Below are 19,024 nucleotides of genomic sequence, written 5' to 3'. Positions count from 1 at the left end.
AACATCACATGAAGGATACCATGCTTATTAACATCCTTTGGCATTGCTGAGTCAGACTTTTTTCAAATCTCTTCCTCAGTTCTACAGAACCCTTAGAATTATAAACTTAGACTGATAATAATATTACAGTTCTGGAAGCATTTATTATGTTTGAGTATATTTATAAAAGAAATTTTTTGTTTTCTTTTTCTTGAAAGTTAGTGAACTGAGGTAATTACGATATTAACAGCACAGGGCCAAGGCAATTTCAGTTCTTTATGTTGAATTTTTAGATGTAAAGTTTTATTTAGAGGTAAACTTTGACGTGGTTACTTATTTGTAACAGTTTATGTTAATTTTTATTTGCCTAGAAAAAAGAAATATAGAGACCTGAATTCTGAAATTTCTACTTGTAGTCTCATTTTTGGCAACTACTAAACTGTATAGCTACCAATCAGTGTCCTTATGTTAATCTGGAGAAATAGTCTACTCTTTTTCATTTTTGAATAGTTTTATTGTATACTTGGAAAATCAGTTCCCTTTCTCCACTGTCTTATCCTCCAACTTCACAACCAAGAAATGATCCTGTTTCACTTAGGATTCATTTTCTTGCTTTTATGATAAATCTTCAAGTATATTAGACATTAGATAAGTTCACCAATTTTCTTTCATATGATTACATTTTAAGGAAAGTGATTCTTTTCTATTATTATCACTATCCAAAACAGCATTAATAAACACTAGTGGACTTATTTCGTCATTGCAACAAGCTAAAGGGAAAAATAGTTTTCTTTTTGAGGTGATCCCATTTGTGGTAACTTATTTAGGGAGAGAGAGCCTTTCTTTTTAAAGCGATGTTTTCTCTTTTGACCAAAACTTTCCTTGAGAAATAAACTATTCTAAATTCTAATTTCACGTCTGTACTTGGTGAACTGTACATTCATGCCTATGCCATATTTTTAACATTAAAGAAAGAAAATTACTGCTTTTCTTTTTTTCAAGCATTTCCTAGGATATTGGGATACTAATAAAATTCAGTTTGTTCTAGATCAGTGGATACCGGAACAGAGAGGAGGTATTTCTTACCTGATAATGTGTGTGTTCCGATTCTGCTAATCCAGAAATCCAATCACATTTGTTGAAAATCATCTTTAGTTGTTATTTGTTAGGGAGTTAACTCCCTATTTTAATTTTTTTCTGAAATTCAGTCCCTAGATGTGCTTTAGATAGGGTAGAATTTTTACCTCTTTCAGAACACTGCTAAAGAAGTTTTCAACTGGAACATAGTCTGAAGAAGCACTGAGAGCAAAAAAATTCAGAGTGGTGATTGGCCACCTCTGTTTGATTGACAGGTTGCAGGGAGAAACCCATTCGTTCTGGATTAATGGAACTGGAAAACAGAAAACAATTATCAGGTAAAAAAAACCTTTTCTTTAACCTTTGAAATTCACCATTTAAAAGATGAGTCAGACCATCAAGGGAACCTAGTACCAAAAGGAAAAAAATTAGTGTCTTGTGAGCAGTGTGATCTCTGGCTACTACTTCTAAGAGTTACAAAAGAAAAAATGCTACAGTTACTACACATTGTCAGCCTTTGCTGAAAGGGCTTGATTAAATGCAGATAAGATGGAATGTAAGGCGCAATTACACTTTAAGTCTGGATTGAAGACATGAAGCAGAATTCTATGGGTGGGGGAGATTGGTGGTGTTTTATTTCCTGAATTGTGTCTGGTCGATGGATAAATAGAACAATTTGTTTTTCAGGGCTATTAATCTGGCACTTCTCATGAATATTCACAAATTTTGTTACTGTACTGTGTTTGTTATACTTCTTCACCTCATTAGGGTGTATGCTTATATATCATCATAAAATTCTAGTAACAGTAGTGACCAGTTATTTATATTTTAATGCCAGTCTTTTGATTACTGGTTAAATACATTTCAGATTGAAGGCCAAGGACATGGTGCAGTATTTGACTGCAAATGCTCTCCTGATGGTCAGCATTTTGCATGCACTGACTCTCATGGACATCTTTTAATTTTTGGCTTTGGTTCCAGTAGCAAATATGACAAGGTAAAGTACAATGATTATATGTCATTATGTTTTAATTTATGGATGTTTAGGGGGTTGTACTTTGAGGGGGGATGGGTGAGAATCATTTATGCTTTTAGCATATTTAAAGAATATTTCAGCATATAGAAGAAGCATATTTTAAATAGTCTGGAGACCTATGTTTAGAGAGGAGGGTGAAGACAGCTGTTAAATCTCTTTTCTGTAATAGACATTAGATAATAATAAATAAATATAATCTTTATATTTCAGAAGGAATAACTTTTTACTTAATTAACCTGCTAGAAGGTGATCTAAATTGCAGTTTTAGGTTGGAGTGTATAAGCTGTGGGGATGTTTTCCATAAAGGGACTCTTTGAAATTATGTAAAATATTTTATTTATATGGTTAATATGCATTTATCTGGGATATAAATCTATGGCTTTCATGTGGTTCTCAAAAATGTATAGCGTATTGATAATAGCTAATGTTTTATGTATTAAAGACCCTATCTAAGAATAGTGACTAAATGACTTAAATTGCTTATTTTTAGTAGAGTGGTATGTAAAACGTTATCATAAAAATTGAATAGTTCATAATTTAGTTTAAGAAATTCCAATTTAACCAATAAAATTTTGAAGTTACAGATGTGTCAGGCAAGAGTTCATATTAATAATTTTATATTTCAAAAGCTTAGAAACTGCTTATTAACTCTTGGAAAATCATGTCAATTTTTTATATTGTGTAAACCACACTGTAGGCTTAAGAATTTTCTTAAATCATATAAGTGATTTCATTAAAGAGCTTAATTCAAGGAATAAATTCATTGAATGATTTTCCTTTATGAAATGCTAAAACAAATAATATTACTGTATTTAGTAATCTAAAAAGTAAGATAAAGCATGGTAGCTCTGAAAATAATAATAGTATACTGCTGAATGATTTATGCCTAGATTTCATTTTACCATGTCATTTGAAATTATATAACCTGTTTTAATGTTAGTTTTTATGTATACCATCTCTTCTTCCAGAGAAAATTCAAAGCACCTACTTTTCTGATCATAAAATTTAGTGTAGAAAATATAAAGATTTATTTACAGTTAATTCAAGAGAAGACTGTTCTTTTATATTGTTGCTTTATATCATGATTTACGTTGAAGTATTTGCCTTCCATTAGAAATTTATAATGATAAATATTTATATTTCTAATCTTTTATGGGCCTTTCTTTTGCAGATAGCAGATCAGATGTTCTTTCATAGTGATTATCGGCCCCTTATTCGTGATGCCAACAATTTTGTATTAGATGAACAGACTCAGCAAGCACCTCATCTCATGCCTCCGCCTTTTTTGGTTGATGTTGATGGTAACCCTCATCCATCAAGATATCAGAGATTAGTTCCTGGACGTGAAAACTGCAGGGAGGAGCAACTCATCCCTCAAATGGGAGTAACTTCCTCAGGTAAATGCTCATTTTCATAGATAGTCAAATTATTTTTTTCATACTGAAGTTTTATAAGATTGCTAATTGGGTAACACTTTGGTTTTAATTGTTTTGATCAAATTAGAAGTAAAATGATTTTTTAAAATACTTCTCTAAATTTCTTTGAATAATGCTTAAGTATTGTAAGATATTTAAGGAACATTGGAAATTTAAAGTAGTAATTTGATCTATATCCATTTATAAACTCTGGGGACTAATAGAATAAGTCCCTGTATTTGGTATGAGATGAGTCTGTTTGTTTATTCATTCAGCATCATATACTGAGAATATCCTCTGTCCCTGACACCTGCTAAGCTATGGTATAAAGTAGTGAATTAAACAGAGATTATCTTTGCTCTCATAGAGTAGTTAGATTAATAAACACAAGTTATAGACAGATACATGTTTAAAAATTGTGATAAATGTTAAGGGGAATAATAGTGTAATGTGAGAGAGAGACTGATACTAGATAACCCATTTACATTGAAGGTTTTTTAAGAAGTGATCCCCTTTTAAAAGTTTATAAGTAAGATAGGGGTGAAAAGTGTTCAGCTATTTTAGTGAGGTAATAGAGGGTGAATGTTAAATTAGTTATGGAATTGAATGGGAGTTTAAATGGAGACAAGGTCTACAGATACCTTCTTCCCCCCCTTTTGACAAGAAATGTGGCACTAATTTATTAAGTGAAAATAATGCACTATATGAAGTAGGTTAAACCAGTTTTGCAATTATGAATTTTTCTATTATATTTTAGACTAGAAGAGCGTTTATGAAAATATTTTAAGCTCTGAACTCTAGCATAATAGACAAGTAAATTTAAAGAACACATGGGATATATAAAATGAGCGACTTTTAAATAACGAATTTAGATTCTGTAAGCAGTACAGAAAAACCAATGTCATTGCATTATAGAGAACCCACTTCTTATTTTTCTTAAAGGATTGGGCACTAACTTGCCTTGAAGATGGACATATTGGCTAGGAAGGGCTGCTGTTGGAACTAGACATGCCCACTCAGGATGCAGAGTGAGGAGAAGCATTAAAGGAATAGTAGTCCCTGCTGCTACTTGTAGAGAGTAGTACAGTCCAGCAGACCTGAATATCTGGAGTGTGTGAAACTAAAATGTCTCAATACATGGACACAGCATGAACTCAAAGACTCTAAGAACAGGTAGTATTCAAGAAGTCTAGGCAGGAATTCAGATTAGAGAAGCCTCAATTATTAAAGAAGTCTTGGCCATAGGACTGAAATTAAGATAAATGGCTCCAGCCTCTTGGAGGGGCATGAATCAGATCTTCCCAGGTCTCAAAATTCGATACCTAGGCTGGAATTTTAGGCAAGGGAAATAAGGAAAGGACTCATTTATTAAAACATCAGTGCCACTTAATTATTGTGATTATTACTTTTTTCCTCCACTTAAAAGTTTATAAAGGGCTTTCATAAATAATATCTCATGTAGTTGTGTTATCTATGGTATCCCAATCCTAAAAGTTTAGAAAATGAAAATTTAGCAACAATATCTTGTTCAAGTTAAAGCATATGGAATCACAGGGACTCAAACGTAGCTCTGACTTGTAGTCCATTGTTTCTTCTTCCATACTAAGCTGTCCTTAGAGTAAAAAGTGAACTTATCTTGAAAATGAAATAGACACTGGTTTTTAGTACAGAGCCACAAGCGAACCTATAACAATAATTATGGCTTCAAAGTGAGTCATAGAATTTTTAAGCGTTCTAGGTCACAGAATTCAGGGTAAACATTTCTTTCATTAAGACTTACTGAGCACTAAAATAGAACAAAATAAATACTTTTTGAAAAACTTCAGCATCATTTCTAACTATATTTCTATTTGCAAACTTAGATCTATAATAAAATTTATTTTGGGAAATCCTGTAGAGTTAGGTTAAAATAGATGATGGCTATTATAATAAATTTATTTGAATGCAGTTTTGTTATATTTACACTGAAAAATACACTTTAAATGTGTTTCATCAGTTGTAAACTGGCGCTCTATCAAATTACTCATCAGTGGGTGGCCATTGGCTACTGTATGTAGCCAGCAGCCAGCGTGAACGGCCGTCCGAATTACTCATCAATCTTCAAACATGAGGTGTTTTGCTAGCAACATACCAGGAAAGAAGCATACACAGGAATTTCAACTTTTACCTCTGCCTACTTTTCCGACGTTCTAGCTTTGTGATCTTGGACGTTATTTTATCCCATTGAATTTTAGCTTTCTCTTATAAAATGAAAATAACATTATGTGCTTAGTACATGTAATTTCCCCTTTCCTTATACCTTCCTTACTACTTCTTCTTTATTGCAAATTATCTTCATTTCCAACACACTCTAAAAGTCTGATCTCATCAGATCTTCTCTTGTATACCATCACACCTCATATAATTGCCCCCTTTTCTACTCATGGCAATGCTTTCATATATCTCATAACACTTAAACATTTTTTATTCATTCAGTAGGATTGAACATATTTATATGCCTAGCACTGTGCTAGATTTAGAAATAGAATATTAAGATAAATAAGATAATCCATGCTTTTGAGGAACTAGTGGACTTTCTGTATTAGGCTGAGTGCTAAGACATGTATATGTTGTTTGAGGAAATGAAAGAGGATAACAGTTAATTTTTTTTCAGACATAGTCTGGAAAGATTTCACAGAGGAAATATTATGGAGATGCCATTTTAGTAGGTGCTTGAAAGATAAGTTAGTGTTTATCACGTGTATACTTGAAGCATTGTGGTCAAAAGCTCCAAAGCATAAAGGTGTTTATCCTATTAGGAGAGTAAAAGAGTCAAGTAGTCCCATATGACTGGTATAGGTGATAGTTGATGCTGGAAAAGTAGGGTGGGTTAAAACACACCAAGTTCCTCCCTACCTTAGTCTTTGTACTGACTCTTAGCCTTCTATTTGGAGTGTTCTTATTCTAGCTCTTCAGATGGATTACTAATTCTTCTTTTTCTTCAAGTGTTAGCTCAAATGCTGCCTTCTCAAAGAGGGCTTCTTAGACTTTTGTGACTCACCATAGATAGTTCCCATCTCCCTTCCCTATTTTCCTCTTTCTCATCATCATCTTTATTTTTAAACAGCATTTTTCACAATCTGCTTTTATGTATAGGTTTATCGTTCATTTTCTCCAATAGATTGTTATATTATTCAGGGACCTGGATGTCTCTTACTCACCACTGGATCCTCAGTTCCTTAACACAGTTCCTAACACGTAGTAGACACTCAATAATTTATTGAATAAATGAAGCAGTAAACATTTTTTGAGAAAGCGGGTAGTCAGATTTGCCTTTTTAAAAGAAACTATGATCTAAGATGAATCCTACTTTTACAACCTATTAGATATATGACTTTTAAGTAGTTATTTTGGTTTTCTCATCTGTAAATTGAAGTTAATAATACATACCTAACTGAGATATTATAAGGATTATGTGAGTGCCTGAATCATGACAAATGGTCAAAGTTAGGTATCATCATCATTGTTATTTTTAATAGATTGAGGGCACGTTTCCATTTACTCTGCTGTCATTTTACAGTTGATCACTTTAGGTCTTTTACTCAAGCAAAATTTATGTTTAATTCTGGACTCAAAATGAGGTTAATAAATAAAATGGTTTGAATAGTTGACTAAAGTATCCTTAGCATTTTGTGTGGTATTACACAGGACTGAACCAAGTTTTAAGTCAGCAAGCAAATCAGGAGATCAGCCCATTGGACAGCATGATTCAAAGACTACAACAGGAGCAAGACCTGAGACGCTCTGGTGAAGCAGGTATCAGTAATACCAGCCGTTTAAGTAGAGGTAAGATGTAATTCTTCTATGTGAAACATTAAAAAAAATTGAAACAGTTTAAATCTCCAACAATAGAGAAGAGATTAAACAAATTATGGGACATCCATAAAATGAAATATTAGGCTGCCAAAATGATTATGTTTTTGAGGAATATTTAACGAGCTAAGAAAATGTTCATAATATAAAGTTTCAAACTGTAGATAATGCGTTTTTAATATGTATATTTTCCCAATTTTCCTATACTAAACATAAAATTTAGAAAAACTTTAAAAATAAAATTATTCAGTAATTTAAGAAATAGATTCTAAGCTACATTCTTTAACATCTCAACAACCTTATTGTATATTATTAAACTTTAAGAGAAAAAACAAATTTATGAACGATAAATGCCCTTGGGTTTGTCTGTTTTTGCTTCTTACATAGTTTCACCAATATACATGGTGAGTATTTTTTTAAAGTAATTATTTTACGTCTTTGAGGCTTAACAGTCAATAGTTATGATTCATTAACATGTCTAATCAACTGAATAATAAGCATATTTTGTTTTCATTAAACTTTTGCCTGTTGTTTAGTTCCTGATTTGGTAATTCATTATTTGCCACAATATAAAGTTTCATGTGGAAAATAATATAATTTTTTTTCTGTTATAAGCTAATGAAGAAGTGTCTTTAAATAGAACTTACTATATTGATTTTTTACTTAGGCTCTGTAAGCTCTACCTCAGAGGTTCATTCACCACCAAATGTAGGACTAAGGCGTAGTGGACAAATTGAAGGAGTACGGCAAATGCACAGCAACGCACCAAGAAGTGAAATAGCCACAGAGCGGGATCTTGTAGCTTGGAGCCGAAGGGTGGTAGTACCTGAGCTTTCAGCTGGTGTAGCCAGGTAAAGGGAGTTGTGAATTTTTAGGTACCACAATTGTTTGTGTTCGTTTTTAATTATAGTCCTCAAAGTACTTTTTCAGCTCTGTAATTTATTTTAAATTTGTCTGAAGAGCTAGTATTTAAAACTATTCAAGACTGGAGAAAAACTAAATTTCAGTATATAACTTTATATCCATTTCCTTTGATTCTTTAGTAATGAATATATATGAATGTGGTTGATATGAACCCAGCTAATACTGACTACATACTATAATACCATACTATAATAAAAAACAAATGAAGATCAAAATGTGAATTTGATTTTAGAATTTTCTAATTTTAAACTCAAAAGATAATATTAATCATACACACAGACAGTCCCTGACTTACAATTTTTTGACTTTACAATGGTGTGAAAGTGATTTGCATTCAGTATAGAAACCATGCTTCACATTTTGAATTTTGATCTTTTCTTGAGCTAGTGATATGTGGTACAATACTTGTGTATGATGCTGGCCAGGGAGCGGCAGCAAACCGCAGGTCCTCATCAGGTATGCAATAATAGGGGTAAAAAATCAGTAATCTACAGGGTACTGTTTTGCGAGCATTTTTTGGATATTGTGTTCTGAGCACATGTAACATAGGCTAAGCTAAGCTATATTTGGTAGTTTAGGTGTATTAAATGCTTTTTCAACTTATGATGGGTTTATCGGGATGTAACCTCATCATAAATTGAGGAAAATCTATAATACAAATATTTTTTAATCTGAATGTTTGTATTGATTATGCTTTTTGATAGGACAGTACTTTAGATTTGTATTAGGATTTAGGATTAAATATACACCTAAAGTATAAATTTGAACAATAACTTTAGCTGATGACAAATATACCCAGATGTCCTTAATAAAATTTAACTCTCAGTGTATTTTTAGTTAGATTCTTGTTCACTTTTTAATTCTAATGTTAAGGTTTGAAGGCAGTACAATAAATAACAACCATCTTTTTAACAATAGTTTTGAAGTAACTGAAAACACAAAAGAATAAGACAGAAAATCAGAATATTTTTATTATTTATAAAGCTATGAAGAATGTGGCTTTTACCTGCATAAAAGTGCTTCCTAATACTGAACCCCAAACAGATAATGCTGGGCTATGTATGGTGTTTCTCCCTATGGAGAAGCAGCTGGTTTACTTCTTTAAAATGCAGAGCAGAATATATACATTGCTAAGCTGGTTTTTCCTTCCAGAATTAGTTCACTTCTCCCCTGGAGAAAATGAGTAGGAGGTGAAAAGATGCCAGGAATGGATTACTGATTGGTGGTGGATGTCCCTTGTGCATGGAAGGAAACATAAGGAATAGGGAATATTTATTTCTCTCCAAATAGCCTTTACCTTTCCATCTCTTTTTTTATTGGGCTTAACCATTGAGGTAATGGTAAAACCAGGCTAATGGCCATTACTTCAAAGGATATTTGACCTTCCTGGAGCTTTGCCCCCAACACTCAGTACTCTTTCTTTGAGAATTTTCCTGGGTTATGCCCCTTGGTGTAGGTAGTTTAAACTTTGCCCCTTAAGAGAAGCCTCTTAAATGGGTCAGGCTAGTATGTTAATTAAAATTAAATCCAATTGCATAGCCAACAAAGGACTAGTATCTATAATATATAGAGAGAACTCTCAATTCAGCAGTAAACAAAACAAGCCACTTAGAAAATAGGCAAAAGAAACAGACATTTCATTAAAGAGGATATACAGAAGGCAAATAAGCACATGAAAAGATAACATTATTAGCCATTAGAGAAATGCAAATTAAAGCCCCAATGAAATAATCTCTGTATACCTTTCAGCATGGTTACAATATAGTAACAGCACAAAATTCTGGGGAGGGTATGGAGAAACTATATCACTCATGTATTGGTGGGAACGTAAAAATGGCGCAGGCACTCTGGAACATAGTTTTGTACTTTCTTATAAACCTAAACATGCTATTACGAGTGATTGCACTCTTGGGGATTTATTCCAAAGGAATGAAAACTTACGTTTACACAAAAACCTGTGTACTGATGTATAGCAGCTTTATTTGTAATAGCCAAAACCTAGGAACAAGCCAGATGTTCTTCAGTGGGTGCATAGTTAAACTGTGGTATGTCCACACTGTGGAATATTACTATACTGTAATAAAAAGGAACAACCTGTTGATACAACCATTTGAACAATCTTGAGGGAATTATGCTGAGTGAGAAATCAATTATCAAAGGTTACATACTAAAATTATTCCACTTACAGACTATTCTTGAAATGAAAAAAGTATAGAGATGGAGAAATATATGACATTTCTGTGATTGCTAGATGTTGAGCGGAAAAAGAGCTGAGGAGGAGGAGAGAAAGAGGGGTATGATAATTAAAAGGGCACCACAAGGAATTTTTGTGGTGACAGAAATGTTCTGCAGCTTGACTGGGGTGATAGATGCCTAAACCTACAATATGATAAACTTGGATAGAACTAAACACACACATGAATAGAAGTAAAACTGGGGAATTCAGAATATTGGTGGGTTGCTATCAATGTCAACATTCAGGTTGTGATATTGTGTGCTATAATTTTGCAAGATAATAAATAACCATTGGGGGAAACTGGATAAAGGATATCTGTATTAATTTCTTAAAATTGTATGTGAATCTACAATTACCTCAATAGTCTGAAAAAACAACAAATTAATAAGAACAAACAAAAATTAAATCAAGGCCATTTTTTTCATAAGATTTAAATTCACTTTTCATTCAGAAGTATGACCAGCTGCAATAGAGATTTTGCTATTAAGTAAAATGACGTTAATATATTGTACTAGTGAAATAACCTTAGAGCTGTCCCACATTTGAATATTAATTCCCAACTGTGAAATCTTACAGGTAAAAAGCATAGTTCAAAGATGAAATACCTTTCCTATTTAAAAATTTGAAAACTAAGGAATTAAAGTAAAAAACAAAATTCTCTTGTCCTTGTGAGTTCAGGTTTCATGAAATTACAATTCACAATTAATGTTGATTTCTAACCCTTAGAGCAGTTACCTCAGGAATAACCTTGTTCCTGGAACCTAATACTTGATTTGCCCGAGGCCGTAACAAGAAATGGTAGCATCAAGTTCAAGCAGTCAGTCTTCTTTTCCATTGGCCCCAGTCATTTAATGCCAAAAATCCAGAGTGCATCATCTATGAATTTAAGCTGAGAAATCTTTATCACATGCCTCGACATGAAAAGAAAACATCAGGAGTGGCATTCCCTCTCTTGACATCTAACATCCCTTTGGGTGAGAAATCAGTTGTGAAAATTCTAGATTAGCATGTGTGGCTTTTAATTCTTTCTCAGTAGGCAAGAAGAATGGAGAACTGCAAAGGGAGAAGAAGAAATAAAGACTTACAGGTCAGAAGAGAAAAGAAAACACTTCACTGCTCCAAAAGAGAATAAAATACCCCCTGTCTCAAAGGTAAATAGTAATTACTTTACTATTTGCTTCTTACATATAGTGCCCATACTCAGACCCTTTTGTAATTAAAAATGTTAATATTGTAAATAAGATATTGATTACTGAAGTAAAATTAATATCATTAATTCTTGATTATCTTTGTATTATCTATTATGTTTACCATTTAAAATTTTTCTTTTTTTTTGTTTTAAAAAAGCCAAGTTTATTTGTTCATTTCTTTCATTTGAAGTACTCCTTGATGACATCCTTGGCCTGAGACTCTGCTATAATCCTTAACCACCAACAACTATAACCAACCAACCACTTCACCAGGCTTTCCCTCTCTGTCAATTTTACAGAGGCTGACCCATTCCCCAAGTTTCTTGTTGTCATCAACCTTAATTAGGCTGATTTGGTGTGCAGCACAGAGGGCCTCCACCCCCTTGACATACATAGGTTCATTGTAGTTGGTTGCAAGCACACACAAATGGGCTTGGCGCTTGTCTAAGGCTTTGGCAGCTTCGTGCATTCCTCATGCTAGGCCATCGTGGATGAGGGAGGTCTTCAGCACCTCTGTAAAGCAGTATTAACATCCATTACACCTCCAGCAGCAATGCCGTCCTTGGCCATGGCGGTGGGTTACAGGTGGAGTCGAATCTTGAATGCACCCAAGTTGCTGCCTCCGTGCTACTCTGTTGCGGCAGGGAAAGAAGTTGGGCAAGTTATTTAACCTCTGAGCTCTGGGATGATAATGGAATCTACTTCAAAGAGTTGTGATGAAGATGGAGGAGATAATACAGGTAAAATCTCTAGCATTATAGTAAGTGACGGGTTAAATGGTGGATATTAGTAGCAGTACTAATGGTTAAAATTATGGTCTGTAATTCAATGAGAAGTGAAAGGCAGATGAATGGCAACCAAATAGAATTGAATCACATAGATTTAATCTGCAGACTGTAGATCTTCTCACCACCACCGATTCCTTATTATTTGCTCCATATATTCTTAGTGTTATTCATTTGATCATCCATCCATCCATTTATTCATTCAATAAGTATTTATTGAGCACATCTTATGTTAGGCATTAGACATACAATATTAGAAATAAATGACAATCTCTATTTTCTGGGTGTTGACAACTTCCCCCAATGAGAAAGAGACACATAGCTAGTTGGCAAGAAAATATAGCATGGGAGTTACACATATGGGCATTGGACCCAGACAATCTAGGAGTGACTTCCATCTCTATCACTTACTAGCTCTGTGACCCTGAATGAGTTATTTAACCCCTTTGGTCACATCATCTATAAAATGGGTTGACAACAGTCCTCCCTCCCCCCCCCCAGCCAGATCCCCATCATAAGGTTCTTTAGAGGATTAAATGAGTCAATGCACGGGTAAAATACTTTGCCCAGTGCCTGGCACATGGTATACACTAGATGTCAGTGACTTTTATTTCCAGGCAATTATGCCACTGTGTGGTAGACGTTATATAAGGGGGATTCTGAGAGAAGGGAGAACGCACCAGATGAAAAGATACTTGTCTATCTAGCAAACTGCATATTTAAGTAATAATGGGTCCCTCTTTGTATTATTAATCAACAGCAAATATAGAACTGGAATAAGAACTTCTAATCAGCATGAGATAAGCAATGTGATATCATTTCTGTCCAAAGCAAAGAAACTTGCTTGACATTTTAGCCTTGGGACCTTATCTAGTGTAAATGGGACAGTTCCGTTAGGCTTTGGGAATATTGGAAATTTCTGCCCTAGATCTCTGGGAATACTTTCACAGTCTGAGTTCTAAGGTGCATAGGTCCTTCTTCCCCAGGATGGAAACTACTGATCTAGGAAAAAAAGAGGGAAAGGAGGGAGCAGACATTTATAGAGCAATTACTGTGTGTTAGGTGCCAGGTACTTTATCGCTTTAGTCCTCCTGATGTGCCATTAGACTGGTCTATTATCCCCATTTTAGAGATAAGTAAACAAGGGCTCAAAGAAGTTAAATAATATGTTCTGAGTCAACAGCTAATCTGTGTCAGAATTTCCAGGTCTTCCGATTCTAAGCCTGGAGCCCTTCCCTGGACATCAACCTGCATCTTGTGAGAGTATGAGAAAGAAGTCATCCTTTAGTTTGGGGTACTCTCCTATAAAATTCTCACTTGGGAGAGGAATGGGGCAAGGATGGATTGGAGCCCAGGTCCCAGGAGGGGAAGGTAGCTGCTCGTGGCCAAATGGACGAGGGGATAACTGTAGAGAGAGGGACCAGGCTGGGGTATTACGGTTGAGGACATAATGGTGTCTGTCCCTGATGGGGGCTTTCTGGGAACCCTCATCGAGGAAGCCAGCACCCAGGTTGGTACTTTCCAAGTCTCCATGTGCCTGGAAGCAGACCGGTGATCCTTCCCGATAACCTGCCCTGAAGCTGTCCTTATTGAAAACCAGAGAAGTATGGTACCCTGACCCTACCCCATGGTCCCTTCCTGCCCTTGAGAATTTGGGTCCCCGAAAGGACCCAACACTACTGAGTACTATCAGCTGAACCCCAAGTTGGGACACCTGGTCTGATAGCCATGTCTATACTTACAGAAACCACAGGATAGAATTTTGAAATGGAACTTATCCAGGAAAATTTAGTTTATCTACTCTGCCTATTGTCCAACTTTTGGGTTGCTGTGAGGAGTTACACGAAATAATACTATACACAGGAAAGCATGTAATAAATTTTAAAGTGCAGCAAACTTATTACTGTCATTACAGAATACTAAATTAAAAAGGACTATAAAGATAGTCTAGTCCAGGGGTCGGCAAACTTTTGAGACGGAAGAGCCGCCAGGGGTAAGCAAACTGTGGCTCGTGAGCCACACATGCGGCTCTTTGGGTATGTACATGGGGCTCTGAAGTAAAATTGAAAATGAAAATAAAACTATCATAGTTCCATTTATAAAATTTTTAAAGGATATTATTCACATAATGGTGATTATGTAAAAATATATTTATGGCTCTCGAATAAATTTTAAATTGTTGTGAGGGACAGGATAGGCTCTTCCAGGGGTCGGCAAACTTTTGAGATGGAACGTACCCAAAGAGCCGCATGTGGCTTGTGAGCCGCAGTTTGCTGACCCCTGGTCTAATCTAATCCCCCAACTGTAGCAGGAATCCCTTCTACAGCACCTCTGACCAATTGCCAGCCAGCTCTACTTGCACACTTGCAGTGACAGGGAGCTCACTCCCCGAAAGGAAGCCACTTCCTTCTCTGGTTAGCTCTGAGAAAAAGTTCTTTAGATTGAGTTGAAGCCTGTCTTGCTGCAATCTCTGGGCATACAGCACATTTGTGCCCACTGTCCTCCAGGATTTTGGGACAGTCTTGACAGCCCAAGGCATCTTTTTCCCCCAGACTAACTTTCTCTGATATCTCCATGTACTTTGCACGGAATAAGTTTCATTCCTTGGGACTCCACCCACTGCAGCTGGTCGGCGTCTCCTTGCAAATAATGGTGCCTAGAACAAACACAACACTGCTGATGTGTCCTGATCAGGGCAAAGTGCGGGAGGTATCACCTCCTACAATCTACACTCTGCAGCTCTATTAATGAAGCACAAAACGAGTGCTTTCCAGCAGTTGCAGTGAATTTGCTCATTTTAAGCTTTAATCAGCAAGCACTCCCAAATCTTTATCACCTAAACTACATCCAAGTTTGTGCTTCGCTTCCCAGATTTATAATTAGTTTAAATGGACCCACGTAAAGAAAGATCACATTGACAGCACCATGGAAGGTAGGCTTTTATGTGCCCTCCTTAATCACATGCCCCTCTTTCCCTGGTCCAGGGACCACTGTCATGACTCCTTGATACTGGTTCTCTCCCTACTTTACAGTTTACCAACTATGTGTGCATAATGTTTAGTTTTGCCAGTTTTGGTACTTTATATATAAATGGAATCATGCTGTATTTCATAATTTGCTTCTGTCTTTCAAAATTGTAAGATTCATCTATGTTGACTATGTGTCTTTCATTTGTTCATTTTCATTGCTGTAGAGTATTCCATTGTATGAATATTTTAAAATTTATTTGTTCTACTGTTAATGGACATTTGGGTTACTTATGTATTTGTTGTATTATGCCACTATGAATAATTTTGTGAACATGTGCAGTGTAATTGATAAGTAATTGTTTCAAGTGTTTAAATCTTATCTCCCAATTTCCTTTAGAACATAAAAATCATCTCTTTTACCCTTAATAAAGGCTTTAAGCACACACTAGTTTTCTTTAAATATATATATGTTGGGGTGGAATTGCTCGGTTTAGGGTTTATTTAAAAATATGAAAATATACATAACTCTTACATCTCCTATCTGATTTGAAAAATTGTTTTTCAACCACCTCCTTGGCATGGGGAGCTCCAGGTGTCCAAACCAGCAGCCTGACCATTTTGATTAATGATCTTGAGGGGCTGGCTGCAAGCCCCAGATTATCAATGGCAATGAATGTGTCTTTCACTCATTGGAAGGTGCCCCTTCTGCAGACAGCATCCACATCTGCTATCTTTATGGCCACTGCCTCGCATTAGTCATCACAAGACAGAGGATGCACTAGGCGGCCTTATCCTGGACAAAGGTCTCCCAGCCAAGCCCACATCTGCTCACCCAGGAAAGTCATTTATGGAAAGGTGAGGGTTGGGGGGAATGACTCTGTTTGCCTTCCCAAAGGCACACCAGCCATCCAAGGATATTAACTGCTTAGAAATTTTCGTCTGTATATAGGCCCACCCGTGATGTTAGCAAGATTTAAGTCAAAAGTAGATGCCACACGTCTACCTAATTATTTAAAATTATAAATCACTCCAACTAACTCGTAACCTTAGTATATTCTATTCTGCTTGGACAAATATACATCTTCAATGACGCAGAAGACCTGGTTCACATTTAGAATTCCTGGACTCCTCAGGTTTATGAACTTGAATGAGGTGGTGATGGCAATGCAGGCCCTGGCCCCACTGTTGGCTTGCAGCCCACCTGCCTTCTTTTCCCACCTCTGTCCTGCACTAGCGATTTGTGGACACAGCAGCTCAAATGTCCAAATGCTGTGCCACCTACTCCAAACACAGCTGCCCCTTAGCCACTTTTAGGGATGTCCTAACTCTGTCCTAGAGAGAATGGACCTGGGGAAGAGGCTACAGCCTTCAGACATTTGGGGAAGGAATTCTGGGGTCTGGGGTTCCCAGAACTTGGCACAAGAGCTAGGTTGGTATGTTCCCTGGACCTGTGAACTCACCCTGTGGTAGGAGTGTGGCCAGAGAGGGGCTAGAAGGGAGCCTCTAACTACGGGGCCTAAGGTAGGCTCTCTTGCTCAGGTATAAGGGCAGTACTGTCTGTTTTATCATCTCTCCTCTCCTTCCTGAATGCAGGCATTGTGTCTGGTTCTATCTATAGCATTTATCACAGTGCCTGGCAACTAAGTCACATAGTACGCAGGTGCTTAATAGAAACAGTTCCTCACATTTTACCTCATTTCAACTCTTCTCAGCCATCACGCAGATGAAGGCTGTGAGGCTCAAAGTGGTTGGTTAAGTGACTTGCCCAAGGTCATACAGCTAGAAGTGGTAGAGGCTGGATCTGCACTCACGTCACCAACCGGCCCCCTCTCTCGTCTTTCTTCTTATTTTTTCTTTGCCTTTGTACTGGAACGAAGGGATGGAGGCGGCCGCTCTAAACTGCCGGGCTTTTCCTGCCGCCGTCTCTCCTCCGCTCCTTTCTATCCCTCTCCTCCCCAATCCATTCTTCTACCGCGCTCCAGCAGCCGGCTCCTCTGCGTTCCGAGCCTCCCCACCCACCCGCTCACAGGCCCCTCGCGAAGCCCCGCCCCTCCTCAGGCCGACGTCACGTGCCGCCCCGTTCTCCCCCACNCCCCGCGCCTGCGCACCGCTTATTTCCCGCTGTCAGGATGAGGAGGCGGAGGTCGGCGCTCGGGTCCGTCTCTGCCCGCGGCTGTGGCGGCGCCGGCGGCTCCAGCCTTAGCGGTTCCTCCCTGGGCGGCGGTGGTGGCGGCTCAGTCGACGCCTCCTCCGCCAGCTGAGCCCGCGGGAGCCCGGGACGCCGCTTCCCCGTCCATCCCCGCTCCCCGAGGCCCGCCGCCTGGCCATGGCGCAGCCGGGCCCGGCTTCTCAGCCTGACGGTGAGGCGCCCACCATGGCAGGCGCGGCGGGCGCGGCCTTCCCGGCGCCGGCGTCGCGGGGGGACCTCTGGGCGGCGGGAAGGGCACGCGCAGGCCCCGGGGGTGACCCCGCCGGGCGGAGGCGGGAGCGCGCGGGTTCCGGCGCCTGCTGCGCCCGAGGGTGGCGCGGGGGACTGGGCCTAAAATTTTTCATTTTACATTTCCTGCCTTCAAGCATACCTTTTCTCCAAATGCCAATTTTTATATGCCCATTGAATCTAATAAATTACGTCACAAGCCTAAGCAAGATCTTTTTTTTAGTTCTCCCATTGGCTGTGTACTCTGAAACAGTTTTTTAATTTTGTTTTTTGTCCTGTGTATTTTTTTTTTTTGCTGTTTTGCACCTATTGTAGATAATTAAGTCAGCTATGCTGCTATAAATAATAGGTCTTATTTTCTAAATTAAAAGGTAAATTGTCTCTACTGGTTTGCTCTGTTGGTTTCTCTGTCATCCATCCTACTCTGGAAAAACTTTTGGATCCAGTGGTTTTCAATTAATCATGCCATAATCTGGGAGAGGTACATATTTACCTCCTTGAGTGCTGAGTCACAATTATCCGTTCCTACATTTTTTTTTTTAACTATATTAGTTTGAAGCTTCAGAGTCTTAGAATCTGAAATTGAGGAAAACTGTATGGAACAAAGTTTGTTTTTTGACCCAGCTTTGAGCTCCATGCTCCTTCCTCTTTATTTGCGTTTCTTCTAAATTAGTCTACTTTTCTAGAATTCTCTTTTCTGTTTTGTGACTTTTCTCCTTAAAGGACTCAAGTAGTTCTTGGCTGTTTTACAGTCTTTACTAAGGATGTAATACCCCTGGGATCAGTAGGACCCCACACAGAATTCTTGTTAGTATAATCTGAGATAATTGTTTGGCTTTTTTTGGGTTTCTTTGTTGGTTGTTTGGTTTTTTTCATGGTCGCTGGAAAACATACCCTTTTTTGTTTCCTTTGCTGAGAATTCAAGGATATGAGGACATAAATTCATGTAATGATTGTGAGTTGTATTGCTACCGCTTTTATGGATGGAATATGATATTGCCTATGAAAATTAAAAGGATGTATTTATCTTTTAATCCAATAGTGGTACTTCAGAGACTTTTTAAAAAGAAAAGTACTGATGTGATGTGTATACATCTGCACACACACAGACATTTACAATGTCT

The 19,024-nt window shown here is 37.2% G+C and overlaps 1 protein-coding gene and 1 pseudogene across 3 annotated transcripts in view; one reads left to right on the top strand and one right to left on the bottom strand.

Moving 5' to 3' along the window:
* Positions 1-19,024, top strand: part of PHIP (PHIP subunit of CUL4-Ring ligase complex) — a 116,625-nt gene that overhangs the window by 54,307 nt on the left and 43,294 nt on the right. For all 3 annotated transcript variants that reach the window (XM_019651911.1, XM_019651909.1, XM_019651910.1), the window contains 5 exons: positions 1,925-2,053; positions 3,264-3,489; positions 7,195-7,332; positions 8,027-8,210; positions 11,553-11,670. In XM_019651911.1, coding sequence (XP_019507456.1) covers positions 1,925-2,053; positions 3,264-3,489; positions 7,195-7,332; positions 8,027-8,210; positions 11,553-11,670 — 795 coding nt within the window. The remainder of the gene's footprint in view (positions 1-1,924; positions 2,054-3,263; positions 3,490-7,194; positions 7,333-8,026; positions 8,211-11,552; positions 11,671-19,024) is intronic.
* LOC109387804 (40S ribosomal protein S12 pseudogene) lies at positions 11,881-18,034 on the bottom strand (annotated as a pseudogene).

This window comes from Hipposideros armiger, unplaced genomic scaffold (genome assembly GCF_001890085.2).
Source record: "Hipposideros armiger isolate ML-2016 unplaced genomic scaffold, ASM189008v1 scaffold_169, whole genome shotgun sequence".
Classification (NCBI taxonomy): Eukaryota; Metazoa; Chordata; class Mammalia; order Chiroptera; family Hipposideridae; genus Hipposideros; species Hipposideros armiger.
Note: the sequence above shows the minus strand (reverse complement) of the source record. Positions and strands in the feature narration are given on the sequence as shown.